Source organism: Mustela nivalis (genome assembly GCF_964662115.1).
Source record: "Mustela nivalis genome assembly, chromosome: 6".
In the NCBI taxonomy this organism is placed as follows: domain Eukaryota; kingdom Metazoa; phylum Chordata; class Mammalia; order Carnivora; family Mustelidae; genus Mustela; species Mustela nivalis.
The window spans coordinates 107,812,323-107,840,056 of NC_139025.1; the positions used below are offsets into that span (position 1 = coordinate 107,812,323).

The 27,734-nt window shown below is 44.4% G+C and overlaps 1 protein-coding gene and 1 long non-coding RNA gene across 3 annotated transcripts in view; one reads left to right on the forward strand and one right to left on the reverse strand.

The window, feature by feature from the left end:
• Window positions 1-12,023, reverse strand: part of LIPC (lipase C, hepatic type) — a 128,856-nt gene extending 116,833 nt beyond the window's left edge. The window contains exon 1 of the mRNA XM_082733787.1: window positions 11,891-12,023. Within this exon, the coding sequence (XP_082589913.1) occupies window positions 11,891-11,975 (85 nt within the window). The 5' untranslated portion in view covers window positions 11,976-12,023. The remainder of the gene's footprint in view (window positions 1-11,890) is intronic.
• Window positions 1-26,614, forward strand: part of LOC309866237 — a 43,755-nt gene extending 17,141 nt beyond the window's left edge. Inside the window, exons 4-7 of one of the 2 annotated variants that reach the window (XR_014312511.1) lie at window positions 1,174-5,958; window positions 6,794-6,901; window positions 8,172-8,273; window positions 26,209-26,613. This is a non-coding gene — a long non-coding RNA (uncharacterized lncRNA). Of the gene's footprint in view, window positions 1-1,173; window positions 6,902-8,171; window positions 8,274-26,208 lie in introns of both variants that reach the window. The other variant, XR_014312510.1, reaches the window with a different exon arrangement.
• Window positions 26,615-27,734: the final 1,120 nt, after the last annotated feature.

A 27,734-nucleotide genomic window follows, 5' to 3' on the forward strand; every position in this document is an offset into this window, starting at 1 on the left:
CAGACTTCTCACTGAGCCAGGAGCCTGACATGGGGCTTGATCCCAGGACCTAGAGATCAAGAACCAAGCCAAAGGCAGAAGCTTAACTATCTGGGCCACCCATGCACTCCACCTCCAGCACTTTCTGATTCGATATCACCCATCCTTATCATGAATCGCAGGGGTGGGAGCCCCTCCCTCTATGTGGCCTGAAGGTGGTGGCCAGGGCATGGACGCGGACATGCCAAGGGGACCCAGTCATGGAATCACAGCAAGATGCCTGTTACTGGCTTCGGGGGAGTCTCATGAGAGGAGATTTCTCAGGTGTTCTCTTAGCATCAGTAAGCCTCAGAGAAGCCTTGGAGAGTCCAGCTCTGTTTGTAAAAGCAACCCTGTCCCTAGAGGATTCTTGAGTGAATAAAAACATTTTAGGTTTTTAAAAGTATCCTTGATTCTCTTCAGTTGGCCCAGAATTTTCAGTCTTGGCATCATGGGGCCTTTCCTTTCTTCAGGCTGCCTGGGTCTGCATGTGTACCTCGTTTGTGAACTTGACTTTGGAGAACCTGGGACTGTGAAGGGAGATGAGATACGAGGGATCAGAACTTTGTCCACATACAGGTTTGCTGCTGGGTGTGTCCCACACTCATAGTGGGTGTGGAGAGAGTAAGCCTTTGGTTAGAAGCGGTCAGGCCCAGAGAGGCTCAGAGTATGTCCCAGGCTCCCCTGACCCTGACACTGAGTAGGATACTCTGAAGGCCAAGATACTGAGCATCACCAAAAATATGCATCAGTGAGAATCCTGGGGACATTGGGAGGTTTTTCCCGCCCCAGCCCTTGAGGCAAGCCCGCAAGCATGTCTGGCCCTGGAGGAAACCACATGGGGAAATAAATGGTCTGTGGTCATTTACTGCTTAAATTGTTCCTATAGAATTGTGCCTTTGTCCTCCTGGTGTTTGGGAATCTCTGAATAGCTCAAGGCAATTGAGTCACCCTAGGGTTAAGGCAGGGGGCAATGTCTCATGTTTAAAGTGGATAGAACTTGGCTTTCATATTTTTCTCTCCCGTGAACATTTAAACAGCTGACTTCAGATGAGGCAGCCAGTGATGGTCTCTGGGCACTGTGGTGACCTTGCAATGAGTCCCTTTGACACCCGGGGTCTCAATGCTAGAAGAAACCCTGTATACCACTCACAGGTACCAGAGGTGAAGGCACCCCCCTCACCCTGCCCCGCAAGTCTGTGCAGCTGGCGCGGAGAAACTGAGAGCCCTCAAAGACATTCCATAAGGTGCTTGGGATGTGAGAAAATGGAAACAAAACACAGCAGCACCAAAAACCAGCCCTGTGGGCAGCTGCACCAGGATGTTCCCAACTGAACACAGACAATGGCCACAGACCAGAAACTGTGTGCTACCAGGATCTTCTATGCCTATGTTTGCGACAGACGAGGAACCAAGAAGGTGACTAACCATTCCCCTCTCCCGACCGACAACCCCGAATGCTGCCTCTGTACCAAGCCAGCAGGAGCCCTGCCTCCCCTTCCTGCCTGCTACATCCTTATTGACCAAGTCATGTGACCACGAGTTAACAGTAACTGATTATTAAATTATGAAGACCCAGTCATTGAGTTGTTCACCCTCCCCTTGACAGACTCTGAGTCAGAACGGCCCCCACTTTCCCCCCTTCTCTGCCTCGGCCCGCAAAACCCAATCTACTGAGAAGTCCCCCAAAACATCTCGCACTGTGATGCCCCAGGGTTTCTCTGGGGTGGATTCTTTCTTGCTGCAGTAAGGTCAGTAAGCCTTGATCTTGAGTGGGATGAGTGTGCTCTTGGTGATCTTTGGTTGGTGAACTTTTCCATCTGTCAGTTGGGCACACTGACAACTGCCCAATAAATCTTTACAGGGATGTTGTAAGAAGCAAGTGGTATCATATGGGTAGGAAGGAGTTTTTCAAGTTGAAGTTGCACTGGGTCTCTAAGCTAGTGCGATGTGGAATTTCCAAACGGTTCTCTTTCCAGACTTAGAATACAGTACTTTTTAAATGGAAGATTCCTATTCAAGTTTCTATTATGTGGGCCTGCCTCACTTCCTCAGCTAAACCCCTCCTCCAATTTAGTGCAAGGAATAGCAATTAACACAAAAACTTCAAAGGCACTTGCCTAAGGCTGGGGCCTGCCTGCGAGGAAGATCTGAGTGTTCCTGGGCAGGCCAGTGAGGTTGAGGAGCGGGTGACTTCTGAGCACCACCCTTCTTTTCCTGCTGATACCATGGCTTCCACGAGGGAGTGGTGGTGGTTTCAGCAAGGCTGAGAGATAAAGCCCTCCACCCCACAAAAAAGGCAGCCAGCAGCCTCATTCCTCCTCCTCCTCCTCCTTCTTCTTTTTTTTTTTTTTTCCCTCTTTCTTTCTTTCTTTCTTTTTTTTTTTTAAACACTCAGTGGTTGGCCCTGTTGCTCCAGGGTGAGGGCCAAGCTCCATAGCCTGGCCTCGGAGACCCGCTCACCTCCAGCCATTTCTTTTGAGAGGGTCCACGCTGGGCCACAGCAAATGTCTCAGGGATTCTCAATTTTATGATCCTTTTTCAATTCTCCAAGACTAGTTTCCGCTTTTCCTTCTGCTTGCCACATCCTTCCATATCTTTTCCTGCAAAACTCAGCCCATATATCACTTCCCGTATCTCCTCAGCTGACCTCTTCTGCCTCAGGGCCTTCTGGTATTTTGTAAGGGATGTTACTTGTGCACCTATCACGTTGAATTGAAATTGAAATTGTGGTTCTTCTAATTGCTAGTCTACGCTCGCATGCATGCACCTACGTACCCACGCATGCACCCACGCACGCATGGGCAGCTGTAGGGAGCCCAAGACACCCCCCACCCCCCGTGATTTGGGAAGCTCCTTGATGGAATGAAATGTACTTTTTCATTTTTGTATCTACAAGGATGGGGTGTTTTTGTACTGACCATGGGGTCTGGTACACAGTAGGTGGTTGATGAATGCTTTAATTTGCTGCTGTTGATCTTGTTATATTTCAGTATCAAGCAGTGTGTTGTTTTCACTGGGATTCTCTTGGGACAAGGAAGCGGGGAACATTTGTCACTGGAAAGTTTTTCGCAATCAGAAAGGCCAGTCCTAGTCAACTGAGAATCCATGGCTCTGCCCAGCTTTTGGGAGTGCCCAGCTCATCTGAAAAGAATTTTCTTGATCCTGTTTTCAAGCCTGCCAAGGAGGGGTTCATGTATGGTTCATTAGCTGTTGCAGTTAGTGTTTTCCCACTAATTGCAAGTAAGTCTCAGGTTGGGGATTTTTCTTCATTTTAAGAATCACTTTCTTTTTGGCATGCCCATATTTTTTGGAGGAATAGTTTATCATGAATATCCTGGTTTTTTGGTATTATTTGGGCTGCGGTTATCCCTGAGGGATGTCAAAATGCAGTATCAGTGAATGTTAATTCCACCCCCTTCCCTATCAGGAAACTAAAAAATGAAGCCAGGTTTGCCCCAAAGGCCTGTGTTATTTCTGTTGGAAGAGCCCACAGCCTGGAAGTCAGGACACTTGGGTTCAAGTCTTGTTTTGCCGTTGACTAGCGATTTTGTTTTTCTAATAGTTCTCCATGTGTTGTCCCTGATCAGCAGCAGTACTTGAAACCGTTCTAGAAATGCAAATTCCTGGGCCCTACTGAATGAGAAAACTCTGCAGCGGGCGTCCAGAAATATTATTTTATTTTATTTATTTATTTTTAAATATTTATTTATTTATTTAATAGAGAGCGATCACAAGGAAGCAGAGAGGCAGGCAGAGAAAGAGGGGGAAGCAAAAATCATGACCTGAGCCGAAGGCAGAAGCTTAACCCACTGAGCCACCCAGGCGCCCCCAGAAATCTTATTTTAATAAGATTTTTTTATTTAATAAGTTTAATGATTATTTATGTTATGAATAAGGTTTAGGATGACCTTATTTTAATAAGATTCTGATGTACACTGAAAACTGAGAATCACTGATTGGGTCAAAGTCATTTTATCATTTTGAGATAAAATTATGTTTAAAATTATTCAGATCATTAAATTATATTGCTACACAGACATGCACACACAAAATGACATTACAAAAATTTTGGAAGAGACAAAAATTTAGATGTAAATTCAACTAAAGTATAAGCATTCTTGTACATTTTCTTCTAGTATTTTTTGTCCTCCACATATTTTCACAGGGTTGTGATCACAGGACATGCACAAACAGGTAGACCGCTTTTTTCCTGCTTAACACAAATACTGTAACTACTATTCAGAGCTGCCTCTTCCACTTTTTCATCAGAACTATTCTGAATGACCACATAGGACTTTACGGAATAGCTGTGTCTTGGGTACTTCACCAGGCTCGGGTGAACTTGGTCTGTGGAGGTGAAAATGCTCTTAGACAGACAAGGAGGCCTCCCCTTTGAGGCATTTGATTTTCTCTTCACTTCGTCCCGCCCCTCCCCACCAAGACCATTGTGGAAAAAATCAAAACTATGAGTGTTCCCGGAAATAGAGTCATAAACAGAGAGGAAAGGAAGGTTAGCCAACAGCCCTGAGTTTTCCAGAGTCATTCAGAAACTGGGATTCTCCCAGGCCTGAAATCCCCTCTTGAAAACCCTGAAGCAGTTGGGGCCTCACTGCGCTACCTTGTGGCTGCGTCTGTGAATTGCACCTTCTCTTGACAAGCATGGCCGGCACCCTGGAGGAGGTGGTTGGAGTTTGTCTCCTTGCCCCAGGCTGGTGCCTGCCTGGGAGCTCCCCTCCCTGCAGGACTGGCTGTGCTCCCTCCCATTGTCCTGGTTTCCACACTGAGCCTGAAGTCCAGCCATGACCCCTGGCCTGCTTGGCAGGCATCCAGATGTCCTGCTTGGCCCTGGCCCGTCCCTTTCCCTAGGGACCTCAGCGCCCAGCTGAGAGGGCCACTCTGTCAAATGGATACCCTCCTGGGAGCCTGCATATAATCACCCTCCTGGCTGTGAGAATGGCTGTGCCCTCTGCCCTGTGTGGATCTGTGGATGTCAGGGACACCAGGCTGATGTCAGCATGGTCCATTCCTGTGGGGACTGCTCAGCCCTGCCTGTGGACAGCCTCCACCCTCCTTTCCCCTCCCTGATGACTTGCCTATGAGGACCCATGCAGCTGGTGCGGGTAACAGGGCAGGGAGGACGTGGCCGTGGGCATCTCCGTACAGGCCAGTTGGCTTTTGGCTGGATTACTCACTTGGTGATTCACAGCCTACGGTCAGTTCCTAGCCCCAATTAGTTCCTTCCTCAATCAGCCACTCCGTTTCTTTTTGAAAAATGTACTATTCACCTGACCCAGCATGAAAGAATACGGGTGCAAGTCCTAGGTCCCCGTGCAAGGCAAGCAGGGTAGAAGATGGGCTGCTGTCCTCTTACTCCAGGCTTGTCCTCTCTGGGTATGTTATCCTCAGGAGGGCTCGGGGTTGGGCCAGGAAGTCTGGCAGTGGATGGGATCTGGCCTTTAGCAGAGAGAAGATAGCATGTCACTAGTATGCTAGACTCTGGTTCCCCATGCATTCCTGATGAGCGAGCTCCATCTCCAGATGTCACCGGCAACATTACTCATAAATGACCTTCCCTGAAATTATAGAGGCCTACCAGGAATTCGTAGGCCCCATGGGATGGATGATTCTGGGCCTGAGCCGATGATTGTGGAGGCCTGAAGTCACAGTGTTAGGTATAACCCTTTCCTGGTGGCCCTCTTGGGACAACAAATCCAAGACCAATCTAACTGCAGCTAATCAGAATTTTTTTTTTTTAAAGATTTTTATTTACTTAACACACAGAGAGAGTTCACAAGTAGTTAGAGAGGCAGGCAGAGAAGGGGAAGCAGGATCCCTGCTGAGCAGAGAGTCTGATGTAGGGCTCAATCCCAGGACCCTGAGACCATGACCTAAACCGAAGGCAGAGGCTCAACCCTTTGAGCCACCCAGGCGCCCCAGGTTTTTAAAAAATTTTTTTCTCTTACAAAAAGCCTATACTCTATGACCTTAAAACTCTTTATATATATGTTTAAATATACTTCTAATCCCTAGCCATATACATGTATTTAGTTTTTCATAGTTATGATTCAATAAGTGGGTTATTTAGTTTTTTCCCTCACTTTATTGCATGTAGAATTTCCTTATACTTATTTTTAAAAGCTACAAGACCAGTTGTTATTTAACTTTTTGGAGGTCACAGGTCCCTTTGGTAATCTGCCAAACTCATGACCTCTGTCCCCCACTCAAAGTGCACAGACGCACGGCCTTGGGTGCCATCCCAGGAGGCAGTTGGACTCTCTGATGACCCCCACCCTTGGGGCAGGTCAACATCCCTGGTGTTACACTGTGAGTGCCTGAGGGCCAGCACTAAGCCTTGTATTTGTGAATTCCATCTTGATCACCCTCAGAAATTTCTGAAACTTTTAGTACTTGAGTAGGCATCTGAAACAATACTTGTTTACAGATGGACTTTGTGCTAGCTGGACGGTTAATTGTTAGGCATTCCAGTTGTTTCCAGTTGTGGGCACTTGTGACCCAGGGCAGCTGTCAATCTACCCACCTACGATTTGCTTTGCTTTGCTTCTTCCCGGACGGCCTGTTTGGGAGAACGTGGAAAACGTGTCCTGTACAGGCTCTGTACCTTTGCAGATGCACGAGGAACGCCTCCATCTCTTTTGTTCCAATTCCACCCTATGAAGCTGTTCTCAAATGCCGCCGGCCTCCCCAGAGCCCTCCCTGTGCCCCACACTTGGAAGTCAACTCTTCTGCTTCCCCCCTGCTCCTTGTTCTACAGCCACACAAAGTGCCGCAGACTGGGCAGCTCATAACCCACGGAAATTCATCTCTCGCCCTGCTGGAGGCAGGAAGTCTGAGACCCGGCTGCCAGCGTGGTCAGGTTCGGGTAAGAGTCTGCTTCCTGGTTTCCTCACAGGTTGGAAAAAGAGCAAGCTCTCCGGAGTCCTTTTTTTTTTTTTTTTTTTTAAAGATTTTATTTATTTATTTGTCAGAGAGAGAGCGAGCGAGAGCGAGCACAGGCAGACAGAGTGGAAGGCAGAGTCAGAGGGAGAAGCAGGCTCCCCGCGGAGCAAGGAGCCCAATGTGGGACTCGATCCCAGGACGCTGGGATCATGACCTGAGCTGAAGGCAGCTGCTTAACCAACCGAGCCACCCAGGCGTCCCCGGAGTCCTTTTTATAAGGCCAATAATCCCATTCAGAGAACCCCACCCTTATGACCCAATCATTTCCCAGAGGCCACAGCTAATGTTCCTGTCATGTTGAGGTTAGCATTTCAATATGAATCTGCAGGAAACACAAACATTCAACCCACTGTACTCTTAGTGGTACCCATCGCACTCCACGTCCTAGTCGAGAAAATTTTATGTACACATCTCATGTCCTATATTAGACTCAGTGATATGCTTCATGTATAGGACACCCAGAACAGATCATTTGAATATGCCCCTGCTCTGTAAGACAAAGTTATTTTCAGTAATATGGCAAAAATTAGGAATTGCTATTTTCTTAATTTATTCTTTAGTCTTAGAGCAATGAACAATTTGAAAGGAAGAACACACTGCTACTTTGAAGATATTCAAATGCATTAAAAGTATTTCCTGTAAGAACTAAAATTTTTACTTACCAAACAAAATATAGTTGACTCTTGGAACAACACAGATTTGAATTCTATGGGTGCAAATATGTGTGGATGATTTTCTACCCCCCACCCCGTAAATACAGCACAGTACTGTAAGTTAATTTTCTCTTCCTTATGACTTTCTTAATAACATTTTCTTTTCTCTAGCTTACTTTCTTGTAAAAATATAGCATACAATACATATACATATATGTGTTAATTGACTGTTTATGTTATCAGTATGACTTCTGGCCAATAGTAGGCTGTTAGTAGTTAAGGTCGGGGGGAGTCAAAAATTATATGTGGATGTTTGACTGTTTGGGGGGGTCGGCACCCCAATCCGCAATGTTGGTCAAGGGCCAACTGTGTTACACCTCCCAGGTCTGTCCTATCTGTCTTACTGTTTTACACTGCAAACTTAAAAGCTCTAAGTGGTCACATTGGATAGCAGAATGAAAATTCTCAGGTTTTGCTTCTTTGTCTTCATAATCACTATGGTGTATCATCTTTGATTCTGAATTTGCTGTTTAAATGTAGGAGAATGCAGTATGTACCACAGGGGTTGGAGAAATGAGATGGTCAAAGCCAGTTGGGAGGATTTGAAACCATGACGCTTGCAGTGAGCTCGTCACCGAACAGGTGAGTGTCAGGGGCCAGCCACATAACTTGGAATTCTCAAAATTAATATTGACAGAGAACATCGTATTTATTAAAGAATAAGTAACAAAAATTAGATCATTTGAAGATTACATAGATATTAATGAAACTTAGCAGTAACTACTAGCAGTTGTTTGCCACTTGGGCCAAAAAATTATTTTGAGGAGGTAGGAGGCTTATCTGATCACTGACATTGTTTAGAATTGCGATAATGAAAAAAAGACCAACTTTTAGTGGATTCTGTATTGTATTTACATTCCTTCTGGAAGCTGGCTGCCTTATTATGGAATTCTGGGGTAGATAGCTTTCACCTCGCCCCGCCCCTGGTCCACCCCTGATTTGACTGCTCAGGGTGGGAGCTGGGGCCAGGGGCTGGCTGGCCGCATAGTTGTACACTGTCTACGCTCAAAAGCCATGGTTCTGTGGGTGGGCTGAGGCCTTAGGGGATGGCCTCTATGTGAGACCTATTTTCTTCATGCTCTCCCAACAAAGCAAAACAACAATCCACTGAATACAGAAATGGAAGAATCTAGCCCTCTCCCATGAAGTCAGGCATTAAAGAAATTTGCAGCACTTCTTTGTAAAACAGTGTCACTCTTCGGACTCCCTTTTCATTGTTGATGTTTGGAAAAACAAGGCATTTCTCATGGTATTATAAGTATTGGTACGCAGTGGGTTTGCTGGTATTTTTAAAGGCATTAACCTTTACACAACTTTCTTTGGTCTCTAATATGGTAAATATTGATAGATGTATTCCATACCAGAAAAGCTCTTTGGGGTCCTAAAGAATGTTTCAGAATGTAATGGTGTCCTGAGACCAGGAAGTGTGAGAGCTGCTGTGTTTGTGCACTGCCTTATACACGTGGCATGTGCTGGTGCACAGTGGTTGAATGAGGGACTGGGTGAATGTCAGCTGCTCCCAGGATTTGGAAGCTGCAGCTGGGATAGGAGGGAGCATCATACACACACATCCCACTACCCCAGGCTGTGGTGATGGACATCTGGAGGCTGGGGTTGCTGGGGGCTGAGAATAGCAGCTTCTAGTGTTGGCTGTCATGGCAACACCAGTGAGGGGGTGGGTCTGGGTCTCAAGCAATGAGGTCTGGGGATGAGGGTGATGGTAGCTCTGTGTCCTGGGGGTTTCAGGAGGCTCCCCATATCCTGTTCCCCTTAGTGCTGGCAGATTGGAACAACCGCCCCAATCTGTCTTTCCTGATGGGAACTGAGCAGAATTGTTTTCTAGCGGCCTCTGGCCTTTCACTCACTGGCAGTGAGCACAGTGGAAAGAGAGGCCCAGAGCCTCAGTCAGACAGATCGAGCTCTCGGAGCTTCTCCCTGCTCTGCTCTGAACAGCCATGGGACCCCCGCAGATCACCTAAATGCTGGCTGACTCTCTGCCATGGCAAGGAGGGGATAATATCCGGCTGATACTCGGTGCATGGTACCTTAGTGGGTCCATGAGTCACGTCATTCATAAACATCGAAAGAGGCAGGCTGGGGGCGGTTAAAGAAGAGGGTCCTTGGGGGAGTTCTTCCTGCCCCGTGGCTAGTGTCTCCCAACACTAGACCCACTGTGGACACTTTGCCTTGGATAACTCATTGTGGGGGCTGCCATGTGCATTGTAGAATGTTTGGCAGCATCTCTGGCCTCTGCCCACTACAGGCCATAGCACTCTCTCCCCAACTGTGACAATTAAACATGTCCCTGGACATTGACAAAAGTCCACTGGGAGGGGGACAGTTCTGCTGCTGGTTGAGAACTGCCAGACTAGATACCCGTCTGACAGGGCCCCACTGTGGGCGCTTGCTTGTAGCCAGCCTTGGGAGATGACCTCCAGCATCATACACACAGATCTGGGTCACTCCTGGAGGAAGAATTCTGCCAAGAGATTCTGCTCTCAAGAGAACAAGAGATCTCCCCACTCTGATCCTTTTCCCTGAAGAACCCATCTGCTAATCGTGGCTGCTTCCCTCGGCTTTTGGACAAACCAAGCCCTGGGACAGCAGTAGCTGACCAACACGAGATCTGTTGAGGGAAGTCTGGACAATGCCCAGCAGCCTGGGGGAGGCCATCCTGCCCTTCAGCCTCCTCCTTGGCACTCATGACTCCCAACCTCCGTGTCTCCACGAAATACTCCAGGCCATTGACAACATCATAGATAAAAGGAGGGTGGTAGTGTGACATGACGGAATGCTTTTGCCACCAGAATGAACAAGTCACCACCACAGACACATGCCCTGGGTGAAGCTCCCTGGTGTAATGTTGAGTGCAAGAAGCCAGAAGCAAAAGAGCACATGCTGTATGCTTTCATTAATGGAAAGTTCCCCTGAAGGCAAAGTAACTGACGTTAAGGTTCAAGAGGTACACAAAGGAAGCTTCTCCAATGCAGGTTCCTACTATGAACATTCATCGGGCAATTATGTCACAGGCACTTGATGTATGTTACACTCTGATAGAAAATAAGCACACAAAAACAACATTCTGGACTGAAGGTCAGGACAGGCCCTTCAGCAAAATCCCTGTCCACCCAGGGAATAACGAGGATTAGCAATTTTGCCTATTTGGCTCTAACTTCTTATTGTCATTTTTGGACCTGGCTTCATACAGCAGCTGATATATGCACAATAGTGAGCCCATGCTCGGCACAGACGATGTTCAGTGGCAAATAGTCAGTACTACCCATCAGTTATCAACCGGCCTAGGATACAAAATAATAATAAAATAATAAACGACCCTTTATTTTTAAAGGGGAAACAAGAGTCTGGAACTTGCAGTGATATTGGTTACCAAATTCCTCATTCTCCAGATTTTTGGAGCTCCTTCCAAAGTGTAGTCTTTGAGGGAAGAAAAAAATCTAAAGCTTCTACTTTAGAGCTACTAGCTCCTGACCAGTAACAGCCGCACACAGAAAAGGCTCCAATACCTGTCTATTTGGTCAAATTGCTCAGTTTACTTCATATCTGTCACTTACTGATCCAGTGCACTATTTAGCCAGGAACCTGGAATCCACCTGTCAGATCAAGCGTTTGGATCTGTTTTTGGCCGTTCATCTCGTTTATGAATTTACAGATCAAACAGGTATAACTGCTGTTGGAGTTGTCAGTCTCAGAGTAAAGCTTTGGCTGAAAAAAAAAATGAGGTCTAGAAAATGTGCAATGCTCTCTCTCCTTTACACCTGACTGGAAACAGGACCCTACAAATCCTTCTCTCCTCCGAGAGAGCCAACAATCAGACAACCTTAGCGAGACAGAGCGTTTTATTGGAAGCTGTGCTGCCCAGCCACAAATCAGACCAAGTTAGCGCTCTGGAAGATCCAGAACTCCTTCAGACTTTTCTCCATCCTAGTCTTAGGATGACTAGATCTGATCAGACATGGCAGAGACTTCAGTGCAAGCGGCGAGTGCTTTTAGGCTTTTGTCCCCAGAAAGATCTCCTAAAATTTCAATCCCGTACAAATGGTAGCTCATCCTGTGACCCATGACACCATTAATAGGACCGAGCTCTGTCCCACACCATCAAGAACCACTTAGATTCATCGCGACAGACATTTAAAAAAAAAAAATCCATGCCCATCTCCGCAGAAAAGGCAGGCTCTTACCTAGTCCCGGGCTTTGTCCATTGGCACTTGATTGGATAAAGACGCACAAAACCAAGAAAATAGAGACACACGGGGGCCTTTCCATTTCTCCTGTCTCACCCGGGGTCTGAGGTCTTCTTGCTAATTTCTGAAGTTAAAGAGACCAGATTGCCTATTGATACTGTGTGAGGGAGGCCTGCTCATTAATAATTAACTTTTAACCAGGGTATCCAGTGTTCACTTCCCTGACTATCCCCCAATTCCAGGTCTAACTATATCTAATGCAATGAAGGATGATGTACAAAAGCTTTTTTAAAAAAATCCCGATACATTTTGAAAATCAAATATCTTGTTATGTATTCTTACCTTCTTGGGCCAAGGTCATAGTTCCAAATTAATCAGTTGAAAGTTAGTATGTTTGGGAATGCTGTCAAAGGTCAAGGGTCAGTGGCTCTCACCTGGTTGCCTAGCTTTCCCTCTGTCATCACTGTGACGGGGATGCTGGCTCATGGCAGGGGTGTTTCAAATTGCAAGCTAAGCACAAAGAAATAGAGAAGGGCTCTGGCAGGTGGAGAGCTGCTGGAGGGTCCTTTTTCTGTTCAGTTCAGCAAAATTGCTGGTGCCTGAAGTTAAAGAGTTGTGGAGAGATGTTTCTATAAGCTGAAAGGGGCAGAAAACCTCTAACGTCAGTGTAGGAAGGAGCAAAGATGGAGGACCGGTAGCCTTTGCTGGGAGCCCCACTGGGAGATGACCCTATAATAAACTCTCCTCCTTTGTGTTAATTAACACTCCTACTGTGGAGTGGACTGAGAATTCAGGCCACTCAGCAAAACCAGGCAGGGGAAATGTTACTGTGTGTGACTCTTATGATATACCTTGAGTCCCTAGTTTTATTTAAACTTTATTTGTTCAATTTTTTTTATACCGACTATCTACCAGCCACTGTTTTAGGCATGAGGGACATTCAAGCATACAAAACAGATGAACATTCCTGTCTTTGTGAAACTTATGTACCATTAGGGATGGGAGGACTCAGATGATAGACAATAGACGTAATGAATCAGAGATTTATGAAGCTTGTAGAATGCAGTGAGAGCTATGGAAGCTATGGAAACAAGGGAAAGTATAGCAGAATTAAGGGGGTGGGAAGGTAGTGATTTTTAAAACATTTTGAAAAGATTATTTATTGAAGAGAGAGAGAGAGCATGAGTGGGGTAAGGGGCAGAGCAAGAAGCAGACTCCCTGCTGAGCAGGGGGTTGGACACAGGGATCAATCTTGGAGCTCTGGAATCATGACCGGAACCTAAGGCAGATGCCTAACCAACAGAGCCACCGTGGTGCCCTGAGGTAGTGATTTTAAATAGAATGTTCAGGGAGAGCCTTCTTGGGAAGTTGAACTTTAAATGACTATTTTAGTGAGTAGTCTCTGTGGACATATTAGGAAAGAGTAGCCAGTGCAAAGGCCCTGAGGTTAGAGCGTGCCTGGTATGTTCCAGGAACAATGTTCAAGAAGATACCCTTATAAAGATTTTGACTTTTATGATCTGAGACATGGGGAAGCATTCTGAGCCAAAGAGGGACATGATTTGTATTATTATTATTATTTTTTAAAGTCATTCTGGTTTTCGAGGATGGGAATAGATTATAAATGAGTAAGGGTGTAAGTGGGGAGAATGTGAGGAGGTCATGGCGATGATCCAGTGAGAAGTGAGGGCTTGCTTCAGCATGGTAATAGTGGAACTGGGGAGTGGTGGATATGTTGGGTATATTTGGAAGGTGGGTGCAACAGGATTTCCTGAATGCTGGAATGTGAGATGCAAGGCAAAGAGAGACGTTGAGGAAGACTTCAAGGACTTTGGCTCAAAGAAGTGGATGAGCTGTCAGCTGAGGTGGGGAAGGCTGTGAGTGGAGCAGTTTTGGTGGGGGAAGATGATGCAATCAGCTTTGGCCCTGGGGCCTTTGAGATGCCTCTTGGACAGTAAGTGGAACTGTTGAGTAGGCAGTTAGATAATTTGGGGGTTCTGCTCTGCTGATTAACTCAGCAAGATACCGGTGAATCCAAGCAGCTCCGGAATACCAAAACCTCTCCCTGCCAAATTTCTGCAGAGTATATTCGCTTACCAGTTTCTGCATGGGACGAGGTCTTCAGAGTCCTAGCTCTCATAAGTCAAGAATTTCTCTAGTATAATCTCATGCTAGCTTGTTTTGTGAGGCTCTCCTGGGGCGGGAGAGGAGGAGGGACATCCATCCTCTTTCAGGGGTGCTACCCGCTCCCATCTGTCCAAGGTCTGCCTGCCTGTCCCATCACCCTTCTGGGGTGGTTTTAATGCACCATCTCTGTTGTCTTTCCATGAAGCTGGCCAAGGAGACTCCTGGCAGGGAAGAGAGGAGGACTTCACACAGAATAAGGTTTCCAGAGCCCGAGGATGCTGGGTCTACCAGATGAGCAAAATATAACTTAACCTTAATGAGCCCCATCTCCTCACCTCTAAAATGGGATAACGTGAGCCAGAGATAAGGTTTGGAAATGCAAGCTTAATACCATTTTTCTCCGAACATCTTTCTCCCTTGTTTTTTCTCCCTTTTAAGAAGGGCAAAGTGGAGATAATTCTGCAAATCTTTTGTCTTCCCCAAACTTAGGACCTAGGACAAATGAATTGTAACCAACAAAGACAAGCAGAAAGCTGAACATGTTTTAAAGGGATGTGAAGGGAGCAGGAGGACCCACCCCTACCTTCTCATCACTAGAAAGAGAGTCTCTTGGGCTTTGTATGTGGGTGGGGGAGGAGAGATTTGTCTCTAGATCTCTAGGGCAGGCAAGACAGCTTCCCAGAAACCCCGCTGGAAGGTGGTAAGAACCCGAAGATGACAGGCCTGTGTGGTGCTGGCAGATAGGTAAAAGATGGCCCTGTGCCTGGCATGAAGTAGGAACAGTAATGAGCCTCCTGTGCTGACAGCTCATGTAAGATAAGGAGCACAGGCCCCTTGGTGGCCACCTGTGTGGATGGGGGACAGAGGACCTGGTGCCACCCCCACCCCCAGGTCTGGGGTTTGAGTCTGATCCAGAACTATGGCATAATGGGGTGGGGGTGGAAATAAGAAATCCAGGGGGCCTGAAAAATATGAATTTGGAGTCAGTAATTCTGATGGCTTACAGAAAATAGAGACATTTCTTGTGCATCAGCATTTTCGGACAGAGCTCCGTCCCTGTGCAAAAAGAGGCACGTCATGAGATGTGCATGTGCAGTGGCCAGCCAAGGGCCTGGTTCACACTAGAGGTCCAGTTGTGTAGTGACTTATTTTGGAGGTAACACAGTCTGTGGTCGAAAGTCCAGGCTTTGGAGTAAGATAGATCTTGGTTCAAATCCCTGCCCTATCACTTTCTAATTGGGTGACCTAGGGCAAGACGTGAGTGGCCAAAGCTTTAACTGTTTTCCTTCGTCTGGCTAGGGACTGCTGATGCCCTCCTGATCAGGTTAGAGGGGGTCATGGAAAGAGGTGAAGCAACCTTGGCCAGGAGGAAACAATAAATGACAGCTATTATTATTGCTGAACTGTTTTTAATTTACTTAGGGGATTGAGAGGGTGTCTAGGAGGTAGGTTAACAGCAGGACCACAGTGATGAAGTGAAAATGGTAAGAAAGCAGAAGGGTCTGGACCACTGGCTCCAAAATCTGTTTGAGCATTGGAATCAGAGTCAGCCTGAGACTCAGGCAGAGGACATGTTTGAGGTCCATCCCAAGAATAATCCAGTTTAAGCTTCTGGGACTGAGGTCTGAAGAACCTTCATTCTAAAGTTCTCCAGGCTGTTCTTTGCCCCTCACAGTTGGAACAGGTGCCTCCAACTAGTGCTTGTTCTATCAGGACACAAGAAGGAAGTGATATGCCTTTCAGATGTTTTGGTGCCCCTCTAAAATTCGTATGTTAAAGCAGAACTCCCAAGGTGATGGTATTAGAGGTGTGGCCTTTAGGAGGTGATTAGGTCACAAGGGCAAGCCCTCATGAGTTGGGGGAGCATCCCTGTAAAAGAGACCCCACACAGATCCCTTGCTGCTCTGCTCCTGCGAGGTTACAATGTGGCCCTCTATGAAGACCTCATCAGACACTGCATCTACCAGTCCCTTGATCTTGGATGTCCAGCCTTCTGTTGTTTGTAAATTTCTGTTATTTACCCAGTAATCTGTTACAGAAGCCCAGAAGGACTAAGGTATCACCTGAGAACATTTTGTGTGTGTGTGTGTGTGTGTGTGTATATATATATATATATATATATATATATATATATATATATATATATTTATTTATAATACATTTACACTATACAATTAGAATATAGCACTATACAATTAGAATATAGAATATATTGGTGATACGTAATTTACAAGCACATAAATACCCATATATTTGGAGGGGGTAGTCCTCAAAGCTTTGTTTTGTTTATTTTTAAGAGAGAGAGAGTATACATGCAGGGGGGAAGAACAGAGGCAGAAGGAGAGAGAGAATCTCAAGCAGGCTCCACGCTCAGCATGGAACCTGACATGGGGCTCGATCTTACAACCCTGATATCACGACCTGAGCTGAAATCAAGAGTCAGACGCTTCACCTACTGAGCCACCCAAGAGCCCCAAAGTTTTTTTTAAACTGATAAAGGTGCTTGCCTGAAGAGATGTGAAGACTGTGATAGAGGGATAGAGTGGCTCCCAGGTCTTACTGACCTAATAGAAATGTGGTTGATTCTATCAATACTTTGGAAGAATCAATAGCTCCATTAGTGGTATCTGTAGTCATTCCCATGCTGAAGAAAGCCCAGCAGTTTATGCGGCACTCTTCATTTCCCATGAACTGAAAAGGGGTAGGGCCTGAGGCCCATGGAGACTAGAAACTCCAGCAGAGTTATCAGCACTGTCTGTAATCCTTGGTCTAAAATAGTAATGGTTTTATAATTACATTCTTACGAATTTCCCAATTCTTGCTCTCTTTTAATTTGAAAATCTTCTTGAAGAAATGGAAATTTCAAGAGACTGGCATTTGATGACCTGCCTGTCACCTTTTCCTTTAGTGAAATGGTGATAAGAAAGTTAATCAGAAGAAAAGAAATAAATATTTCACAGAGATAAAGAGAGCAAGTCCCTGGTGGGGAGAAGCCAGGGGGTCATGGTGAATTTCACGTATGAAAGCGACAGAGTTTTATATTCAAAATCAGCCATTCTTGTTTCATCTTCGAAACGGGGGATACGCAAGAGTGGCAGCCCTGAGTTGGAGTTCTCAGACAAGAGTAATGGAGACAATACCTTTTGGATTGGTACTGTTCTTTCCCTCACTGTGCGGTTGAGATTTAAGAGATTAAGAACTGGGACGCACTGTATCTTCCCAGGAAAAGGCAGAGAGGGGAAATCAGGCCTGTCTGAGCCCGGGGTCAGATTCCTTAACAACCACTGGCCCTTGATCCCTCTGTGTCAGATTTTCTTCAGGACTTCACGGGGCTTTCTTTCCTATGCCTTCACCGCATTCCATTTCCAAAGATGAAATTTATGACACTTTCAGGATCATGCCACTGGGAAATGATACTTTCTCTTACGGCTGCTGGGGGCCAGGCTGCCACCAGGAGAATGACCAAGCTTTTATTGGGTCACCAATCAGTGTGTGGACATTCTAGTACCATGCAGGAGTATGGCAAAAACAAGAAGGCTCCAAATGTGTCCTCATTTGGAGAGGGGTTGGCCTGGAGTTTAACCTTTGCTTATCTTTTTTTTTTTTTTTTTTTTTAAGATCAGTCAACAAATGAAAGGTGAAAACAAGTTTGCAGGGAATGTTTTAGACTGTTTGAAAGAATGAAGTGTTTCCAGCAGTACGAGCTGGTATTTATTCAGTGAGATCATCATGCCTTTACTGATAAGACTTGCAGATTAAACTTTGCATTGGCTCTGCCTCTGGCTGGTTTTCCAAGCCCTGGGCAGATTCTGTTACCTCCCTCTGGCTCGGTTTTCCCATCTGTAAAATGGAATGGTGAGAGCAAATGTTATCATGTGAAAGGTCTCTTCAGCAGCTCTTGGTACAGTCAGAGCCCATTTGGTTTTTTAAACAAATGAGCTAGGAATTATTTGGTACAGGTGAGAAAATGGAGGCTCCCAGATTCCTTGTCCAAGGTCAATGTCTAACTCATGCAGATCGGGTGGGAGGATTTCTAGGTCCCTGGAAGCTCCGTGGCTCTCTTGTCCCCAGTCTAAAGTGAAGACCCAAGCAGCCAGCGAGCAAAGAGTTGGGCTCTTTCTGAACTTATTTTTGTTTCCTGCTCTGTGCTGGCCAATTGCTCTTCTTGCCAGAATTTCTGGTTCTGGTTTGTGAACAATGAAAAAAACGAACACACCAAAACCCCAAACCAAAGCAGTTTTTTTACCCACAGTGGCTGGATACTTGGAACCAATAATGCATCTTATTATGTCTTTGCAGTAGAATGTCAAATCTTCCCCCCGCCCCCCGGTTTGCCTCATGCTTGGAAGCAAAAATAAGCAAAGATTTAAGCTGATTTAGAACATCCAGATAGACATGGGTCTTTTTGTCATTTGCCAAGTGTCTTCTCCTCTGTGGGAAAGAGGGGAGATATAGCTGAGACTGCCTGTTTCCTCCAGCTGCTTGGGCTGTTGGGTGATGATGCTGGGTTACCTGGTGAGGCCAACTAAGCCATGAACTGGATGGCTGTTTGAAGCAGAGCAAAGAAACGGTTTGGGAGGCTGAGATCTCTTTCTCTGGGTCCCATGTTTCTGTCTCTGGGATACCCAGGGGCACTGACCCCATCCGGGGCATCAGGCAGGGCTGCAGTCTCTCGGATGGAAATGCCCAGACCTCTCTGTGGCAGGGGTATTTGTGGCACATCACACACGTGTCTGGGGTTAGCAAGTGAAGTTCTTGGCTGCGAAAAATCAAGAGCAATTCCCAAGGTGCTGCCTCAAGTGCTACCGATGGCATCTGTGGTGTCTTGATGACACAGTTAGTCATTGATTGCTAGGCTCAGGGGTTAACAATTCAGGGGCCAGCTCCCAGAGATGCCAGACCTGCTGTGGGACTCATTGAAGCCTCAGAAACAATCCTAGGACACAGGGTCTTTGTACAGAGAAGACGGCAGAGGATTCAGGAAGTTACTGACTTGCCCAAACCGACGTTCTAGTAAGCGGTGGAATGGGGTTTGAATGATAGGTGTCTAACTCCAAAGCCCGCACAGCAAAAAAGCACGTTTGCCAGGCGTGCCGTCCTCATGTAAGTCAGGTGAAAAGAAAATGAGGCCGTGCTGTGTGCTCTTGAACAGCAAAGACGCAGATCTTGTACTTACTATATTACTGTGTTCCAAAGAAACGTTCTCCAGCCCTTTGTCAGCTGTTTCGTGCAGAGAGCCCTGAAATAGCCCATGAGACTCGCTCAAGAGAGAAGCCACGGAGACATTATGGTGAGATAGAACTATATACTTTACATACAGAGGGTTTTCCCAAATCAGCAGTAGGAAAAGTCCAGCAAACATGAAGGGGGTTCTTGCGCACGGAGCTTTGTCATGGACAGAACAGAGTGTTTGACAGGGAGTTGTTGGGGCGAGGCTACGCTGCGAATGACCTTTTTTACACAGCGTTACCAGTTACCCACATGGTTTTGAAACCATTTGGGTTAGCTTATGCCCAGGGTCCTCCAGAAAGCCATGGGGTGCTTTGGCAGGCTTGGATAATTCTGCTGAAGCCTGGGATCACGACCTGAGCTGAAGGCAGACGCTTAACCGACTGAGACACTCAGGTGCCCCAAGACATAATTTTTTTTTTAAAAAGATTTTATTTATTTATTTGACAGAGACACAGAGAGGAAACACAAGCAGGGGGAGGGGGAGAGGGAGAAGCAGGCTTCCCACTGATCAGGGAGCCCCATGTAAGACCTTGGGATCATGCCCTGAGTCGAAAGCAGTGCTTAACAACTGAGCCACCCAGGTGTCTCAAGACATCTTTTTTTTAAAGATAAGATCATGTCTTATCTATATTAAAAATGAACATATGGTACATATTTTATTTAGCTCATTAATGAGGAAGCTGGTAAGGGTGTTGGCATAACTAGTTCAAGGGAGAAGCAACCCCTGCCCCCACCGGCCCCAGCAAATATATATGGATAAAGGCATGTTGAAAAGAATGTACAAATGAAAGCACGGGCTAGCTTCTCCCAGTGTGGGAGGAAAGTCAATCGAACTTGCACACAGGATAGGGCAGGATTTGCATATTGCTTTGCTCCTAGTTATCTGCTGTGTGCAGAGTTGTAAAATGCCTCAAGGGCAAAGAATGCCAGAATCAGATGGCCCAGGAAGACAGCTGCGCAGAGTGCATGGACAATGCGCCGTTTTCCACTGAAGCACAGAATCTCCCCTGTAATTCCTATTGTTAAGAAATGATAAAGGGAAGTACTTAGCTACAGAATTTTAATGATAGCAGAAGTTTCCTTCGGGAGGAAAGGCTGTCTCTTCGTATCTTTGTCTCTTGAACAGTGGCTTTGTGATAATGGAACTGAATCTACATGCCGCCCTCTCCCTTCTTGGCTCATTGAGTGGGCAAAGTATTTAAAATCTTTGTGCCTCAGTTTCCCTACTATTATTAACCTCAAGCATGCCCGGCACAATACATGTCCACTATGATTACTGTGATTATTTTTATTAATAATTATTTACTATAATAATTATTTTTATTAATAATTTTATTAGTTGTAATTACTCACTATGCTTTTTTTTTTTAAGATTTTATTTACTACTTTAGAGAGAGAGAGAGAGCATGTGAGCGGAGGGAGGGGAAGGGGAGTGGCGAGAGAGAATCCCAAGCAAACTTTGCACTGAACATGGAGCCTGACGTGGGGCTTGATCTCACCATCCCGAAATCATGACCTGCGCTGAAACCAAGCGTCAGATGCTTACCTGTTTGAGCTACCCAGGACCCCCTTCACTGTTTTTTATTTCTCCTACCCTTTCATATTCCTTCCCTTTCTCTTTTTGCCCGTCTATCTGTCTATAATAAAGAATAGGAAAACGAGTTATGGTGTTTTTGAAAAAAAGAAAAGATGGCATCTCTATCCTGTTCTTGAAATTAACTATGTAAGTTGTGATGTATTCTTTTCTAGTTAGAAAAATAAAGCCCCCTCTGTCTGATATTAGCTTTCTTGGGTTTTGAGAAATTCCCAGCGCCTGTCTTGAACAAGAATTTAAATTTGAAAACATGGTTCCTTTTCTCAAATTAGTGGTGGATAAAATAGGCTCTCGAGTGGAAAGGGTCCTCCTCATAGCAGATCGTATCTCACAGCTCACCTGGAGAGGTGATTTTCTGGAGTCAGGTCTAGGAGCTTGGTGGTGAGTCTGTCCCTGGTCAGACTTCTCAGACCTCAGGGGCCCATGTCCAGAGGTCAGACAATCCATGTACCCCTGGGGGAAGCTTGTACTGGACACCAGAGAGAATTATCCATATGGTCCTGCCCAGGCCAGTTGGTGCAAATCTGCCTCCGGGGAGTTTGTTTTTTTCCCTTTGGGTCTAGTGGAGGGGTGATCTCTTCAACCCCAAATGGGAATCCTTGAATGTCTCAGGGTTCCATCAGCCCCAGTTCTTAGGCCTTGAGTAACAGATCATTTAGGGGAATCCCACGGGTACATCTGTCCTTAGCAGCCCGCACTCTGCAGAGGGTAGAGCAAGTATTGGCCATGAGGGAGCCGGGCTGGGGAAGGAGCTCTACCTCTAGGCAAAGTTCAAGGATAGGAGGAGGAAAATATGGCTGTGTCTCGGCTTCCTTTAAATTTATGGGCCTGGAGCACTACCCTAGAGAAAGCCATTTTTCACTCCACAATTTCACTCCTAATCTGATGGTCCCAAGAACTCCTGGGCTGGCAAATTGATCTCCTGATGCCTTAGGAAACAGCTGAGATTAGATCTCAGAGGTCAGCCGGTGTGTAATTGGGATCTTGGAGCTGGGAGGACAACACAGTCAGATTTACACAGCGCTCCCAGCCTCTGGGGACTCTTTCTTTTTGCTGTCATATCATCTCCAGAGCAAACCGGCTTGTTTTAGCTCTTGGTAGAAAAGTAACTCTCCTTACCCATTTTTCCCAGGCAATGTATGAACAAAAAAGGAAGTGGTAGGCTGTTCATGGGAGTAGCAAGACCCAGTCTTGGTGCCATGGAGAGAGACCTGGACTAACAGCAAAAGATCTGGGTTTGAGCTCAGCTCTGTCTTGTGTCAGTCATGACTTATAAATAATGATAATGGAACTGGTGACCACACAGGTCATGAGAATGAAAGATGGTATATGTCCAAACACCCTTAAGCCATGAAAGGACCCACGTGAGGTAGAGGCCCCAGTCTGGGATACCAAGTGGATGAGTGTTTCTGGGGAATCAAGAGACTGTGTGAGACATGGGGTTGAAGCAGTTGTTTCCTGACCTGTGTGCAGGTCTACCTTGTAGACAACAGGGTCCATGGTGGCCTCAAGCAGAGGGAAAGTTCTGGCTTCTAGTGTGGTAGGGCTCTGGAGGGAGTGTTGAGCTGCCCATTTTAAGTGATTTATAGACTGCCTCACAAAAATAATTCCCTCAGACTTTGGAGGTGGGGGTCAAGGGCAGCTTAGATTTGGTGGCCTAAAGTGAACTGAGCTACTGCAATTAGGGGATTCCTGGTGACCACAATGGTACTTCGTAGTGGATAAAGCCTGGAACATTCAGTTATTAAACTAAACGATTAATATTATGATGAAACTTGCTTTAGGTATCTCTTTGCTGGTCCCTCTTGTCTGCTCTGGTTTCCTTTCTCACTGTGAAGAGAGAGGTTTGGGTGTATGTATAGATGAGCTCCTCTAGACTGTGCACATGGATGGAAGAGAGAAGATGTCAGAGGGCTGGTTTCTGGGAGTGCCAACAGCTAGAAGCCAGGTAACTGAGGAGGGAGCATCTGCTTCTGCCAAAGTATTTCTTAAGAATAAATTCTTAGTGGTAGTATTTCTACCTAAAGGATGGGTGTGGTATGGTTGTAAATGAATGTATGAGTCAATTTCTGGGCAGCTTCACCAGTATTAGCATTCAACCTTTTTTTTTTTTTTTTTTTTTTTTTTTTTGGTTCTTTTAGAATATGTAAACTGTCATCTTCAGAAGGCTTTCATTTACATTTCTTTGATTTCTGGAGAGAATTAACATTTTCCCAGTTTGTCTACTAATTGTATTTCCCTTATGGGAATGGTCCTGTCTTTTACCTATTTATCTTTTAGAAATTGCCATTGATTTTTACAAATTTGAATTAGCTATTTGTGATAGATCTTAATTCTTTGTAATGTTTGATAGAAATATTTTCCCTCTTAAAAAATCTTCAGTAATGCTAATTTTTATAGTGCAATCATTAAAATTACTTCCAAGCTGAGAAAGTTAAAATTCCCCCAGAGAGGTGATACTTTTTTTTCAATTTTTTGCAAGTTCCTCCGTATTTAGATTTTATATTTAAATCTTCCACCAACCAAAGCTTATTTTGGTAAATATTTTATTTTGAATAACTTTTCTATTATAAAATAAATAAATATTTATTATTGAAAAGTAAAAAAAAATGAAGGGCAATAAGAAAAATATGGTGAAGAAGACCATGGTGAAAAATATGGTGAAGAGACCATGTCTCTGGATTTCACCATCCAGAGACAACCAACCACTGTTGTCATTTTGATTTGGATACCTCCAAATTATTTTTCCTGCCTATATATTTGTTTTTAAAAATACAGCTGCAAATAAACACACAGTGCAAATGCTTTTATAACTTGTCTTAACAACATAGTAATGAGATATTTCAGCTACATTAAATATTCTTTTAAAATATTATTTGACATAGTTATTGAGCATTACATTCTATAGGTGTATAATAATTGCCTTAATTCCTTATTTTTTAAAATCAATTCAGTGTATCTAAGCATCACTATGATGAATAATGCTGGTATAAAGATACCTAAGCATGAATCTTGGCATAATTTCTGGTCACTTCCTTTGTTCTTAAATTCTTTAAAGGAGAATTTCTGAGGCCAAGGCTATAAACATACATATATGCACACATACATATATGAATATGCGTGTATATATATACATATATACACATATACATATGTATGCATATACATACATATATACACATATATACATATATGTATGTATATATATACACACACATATATATACACACACATACACACACACGTATTTTTTTCCTTTTTCACATATACTGCCAAATTTAGTAAATTTATATCATTTTAAGTTTTTGTCAGCAGGGAATGGATGTGATCTGTCCTCCCACCTGCCCTTTCCCCCTTGTTAACATCAGGCATTCACATTTTTGCAATTTCATGTTCAGTTGATAAGCAGAAATGGTGTATGTATATTTTAATTTTTTTAAACTAGTGAGTTAAAGTTGGCTTTCTTACCATTCCCACGTTTTTTAAAAGATTTATTTATTTATTTGTTTGTTTGTTTGTTTATTTGACAGAGAGAGACAGAAAGAGAGAGCACACACAAGCAGAGGGAGCAGCAGAGGCATTGGGAAAAGCAGATTCCCCACAGAGCAGGGAGCCTGATGGGGTCTTGATCCCAGGACCCTGGGATCATGACTTGGGAGGGCAGACACTTAATGATTGAGTCACCCATGCACTCCATCATTCCCATTATTTTTTAAATTTAATTTAATTTATTTATTTGACAGAGAGAGAGATGACAAACAGGCAGAGAGGCAGGCAGAGAGAGAGGAGGAAGCAGGTTCCCCACTGAGCAGAGATCCCGATGCGGGGCTCGATCCCAGGACCCTGAGATCATGACCTGAGCCGAAGACAGCGGCTTAACCCACTGAGCCACCCAGGAGCCCCCACCATTCCCATTTTTATTAGGTATTTTCTTTCTTTATGAATTACTCATTAATGATTTTTATATATTTTACATACTAGTTTATATATTTTTGTATTTTTAATGTATTTTTATAATTGGGGTGCTCATTTAAAAAATGATTTCAAACACAGTATAGTGAATACATATGAATACCACCCTGCTACTCAGATCCACCAAATCCTAACATTTTGTCATATATGCTTTTTTTTTTTTAAAGATTTTATTTATTTATTTATTTGACAGACAGATCACAAGTAGGCAGAGAGGCAGGCAGAGAGGGGCAGGGGAGCAGGCTCCCTGCTGAGCAGAGAGCCCTATATGGGGCTCGATCCCAGGACCCTGAGACCATGACCTGAGCCGAAGGCAGAAGCTTTAACCCACTGAGTCACCCAGTCGCCTCCTATGCTTTTTACTTTTGTTATGAATTGAATACCTGTGTACCCCTTTCCAAACCTAATCTCATTTTCCCCTGCTTAGAGGCAACCACACCCTGAGTTTGGTACCTGTGGTTCTCCTCTGCATATATGTTTGCAACATATATATGTAGCCACAAAACATATAGCATTCTTTTGTATGTCTACAAATTTTACACTCTACTTATTTACCTACAACTTGGTTTTTCATTCAACATTGTATTTTTGAGACTGTTGTCTGCTGTTGATAGAACTGCTCGAAGTGGTCTCGTCGTAGGAGTCCGTCACAATTAGGTGGTTCTGTTGGTGGATATTTGTGTGATTTACTGTTTTGTTTGTGGGTGTTTTGCTGTTACAAGCAATGTTGCACTGGACTTGCGTTGTCCACAAGTGGGAGCTCCTAGAGTTTATTCCTAGAAGTGAAACATCTGGGTTCCAAGATATGGGTCTCTTCGGTGTTGCCGCACGTTGAGTGTTTGTTCTCCAAAATGGTTACGACACTGAACACATCGTCATCAAAATGTGAACCTTTCTCCGATTTTTCCACATCATCAGTAGCACCTGAGAGTGTCAGACTATTTCATTTTTACCTGTTTGACAGATGTAAAATAGTACCTTGTTTTAATTTGCATCTCTCTGATTACCAGTGACGTAACCTTGAGCATCCTTTTACGCGTGTCATTGGTCATTTAGGTTTCTTGTGTTATCATTTGCTTATTCAGATCTTCTGCCCCTCTTTTGATTAGTTCATTAATGTTTTTCCTACCGATGTGGCTTCTTTGTGGTTACACGTATTGCCGATATCTCCTCGCAATCTGCACTGTGTCTTTGCAGGTTGCCTGTGGTGGGTTTTGTTGAACAGGTTTAAACATTCATGTACTCAGTTTACAGCGGACTTTTCCTTCAGGAACATTCTGTAGCAGAGAGAAAATTACCTTTACCCTCTGAGGGTGTTTTGGCTGGGCCTGATGATTAAACCCATGTAAGACTGACAGATGAACAATATACAAATGTGTGAGTTTTACAGGATACAGGAGCCTCGTGAGGAGATGAAGACCTAAAGACATGGCGAAACCTACACGCTTTTATATGGGGCTGAACACAGAGAGGCGACGTGAGAAGTAACTGAATTATGCAAGGAAGCTAAAGGAAGATAAGAAGTATATTAACAAGGTCTGCTGGTACAGATTTCTTTTAGCTCTTACTCTCTATTGAAGTATAGTTCTTTCCCCTTGGTACGGGAAGGGCATCTTGCACGTGGGAATTCTTATCTCCCGTTTCAGGAAGAAAGGGAAGATTAGAATGTCCTTCTCGAATCTGCTGTTTTTCCAAGCGCCTTTGGCTCAAAATGATCCTAATGCCAACGTGGCATGTTGGGGGATGGTGTGTTCTGCTAACTCTTCAGTCCTCAGTATCTTCATTTCTTTGTATTTTAAGTCTCATAAAAAAAAAAAAAAGGAAATAGAAAAAAGAAAAAACAATAGTTCTTTTATAAAAGTTGTCCATGATTTGTTGTGATCTCTTGGCATTCCTAGAATTTCCCTTTATTGATTATCACACTGTCTTGTCACAGCTGCATTCTCAAAGCTCAGTGAAAAATGAAAAATGATTTTTCTGCCTGTGCTCATTGGGCCTGATGTGGATGAGGTGATTTGGAAGTTAGCGAATGCGTGGCCTGCACAAGGCACTCCTGCCTTCCGTGCCCTCAGTGGACTCTGCTAAATTGACTGCCATTACTTTCTTCATTCATATACTCATATATTTATTGATTCACTTAGCCAACAATTATTTTTGGAAAATCTACTGTATGACTGAACTTGGTTGTAATCTTTCCAAACTAGTTTTATTGGAAACTGGTCTCTGTACATTTGCCGTCCAAAGAGTGTGTTTGTGTGTGTATGTGCATGTGTGGTCGTTTTCACAGATTTGTGGATGAGTACGATACTTATCTCTTAGGATGAAGTGGGTATCGGGTCTTGTTTCTCCATGATTTAGAACTGATTACGTCATACAGGAAGGTCTGTTTTCTTGAATATATAGAAATACTGTTCACTAAATTTGTTTAAGTTATATATCTTTGGTTAGGTGAGGGACTACTTTAATATGTTTCTCAAGTTCTGGGGCGCCTGGGTGGCCCAGTGGGTTAAGCCTTTGCCTTCGGCTCAGGTCATGATCTCAGGATCCTGGGATCAAGTCCCGTATCGGGCTCTCTGCTCAGTGGGGAGCCTGCTTCCTCCTCTCTCTCTGCCTGCTTCCCTGCCTACTTGTGATTTCTGTCTGTTGAATAAATAAATAAAAATATTAAAAAAAATATGTTTCTCAAGTTCCTCCTCCTTCTTCATCATTTTCATGTTTTCTCCATCTGGTTTTGTGGATTTTATATTTGGTATTGTCCATTTGGTTGAACATTTTGAATTCTCATAAATTGTGTACTACGATCATTTGCATTTTAAAATCCTTATATCAATTGTGCGTTTTTAATTTTCTTGATTCATACACTTTTATTTATTATCTTCTTCCATGGGTCTTAATATATCTTATAATCTTTTCGAA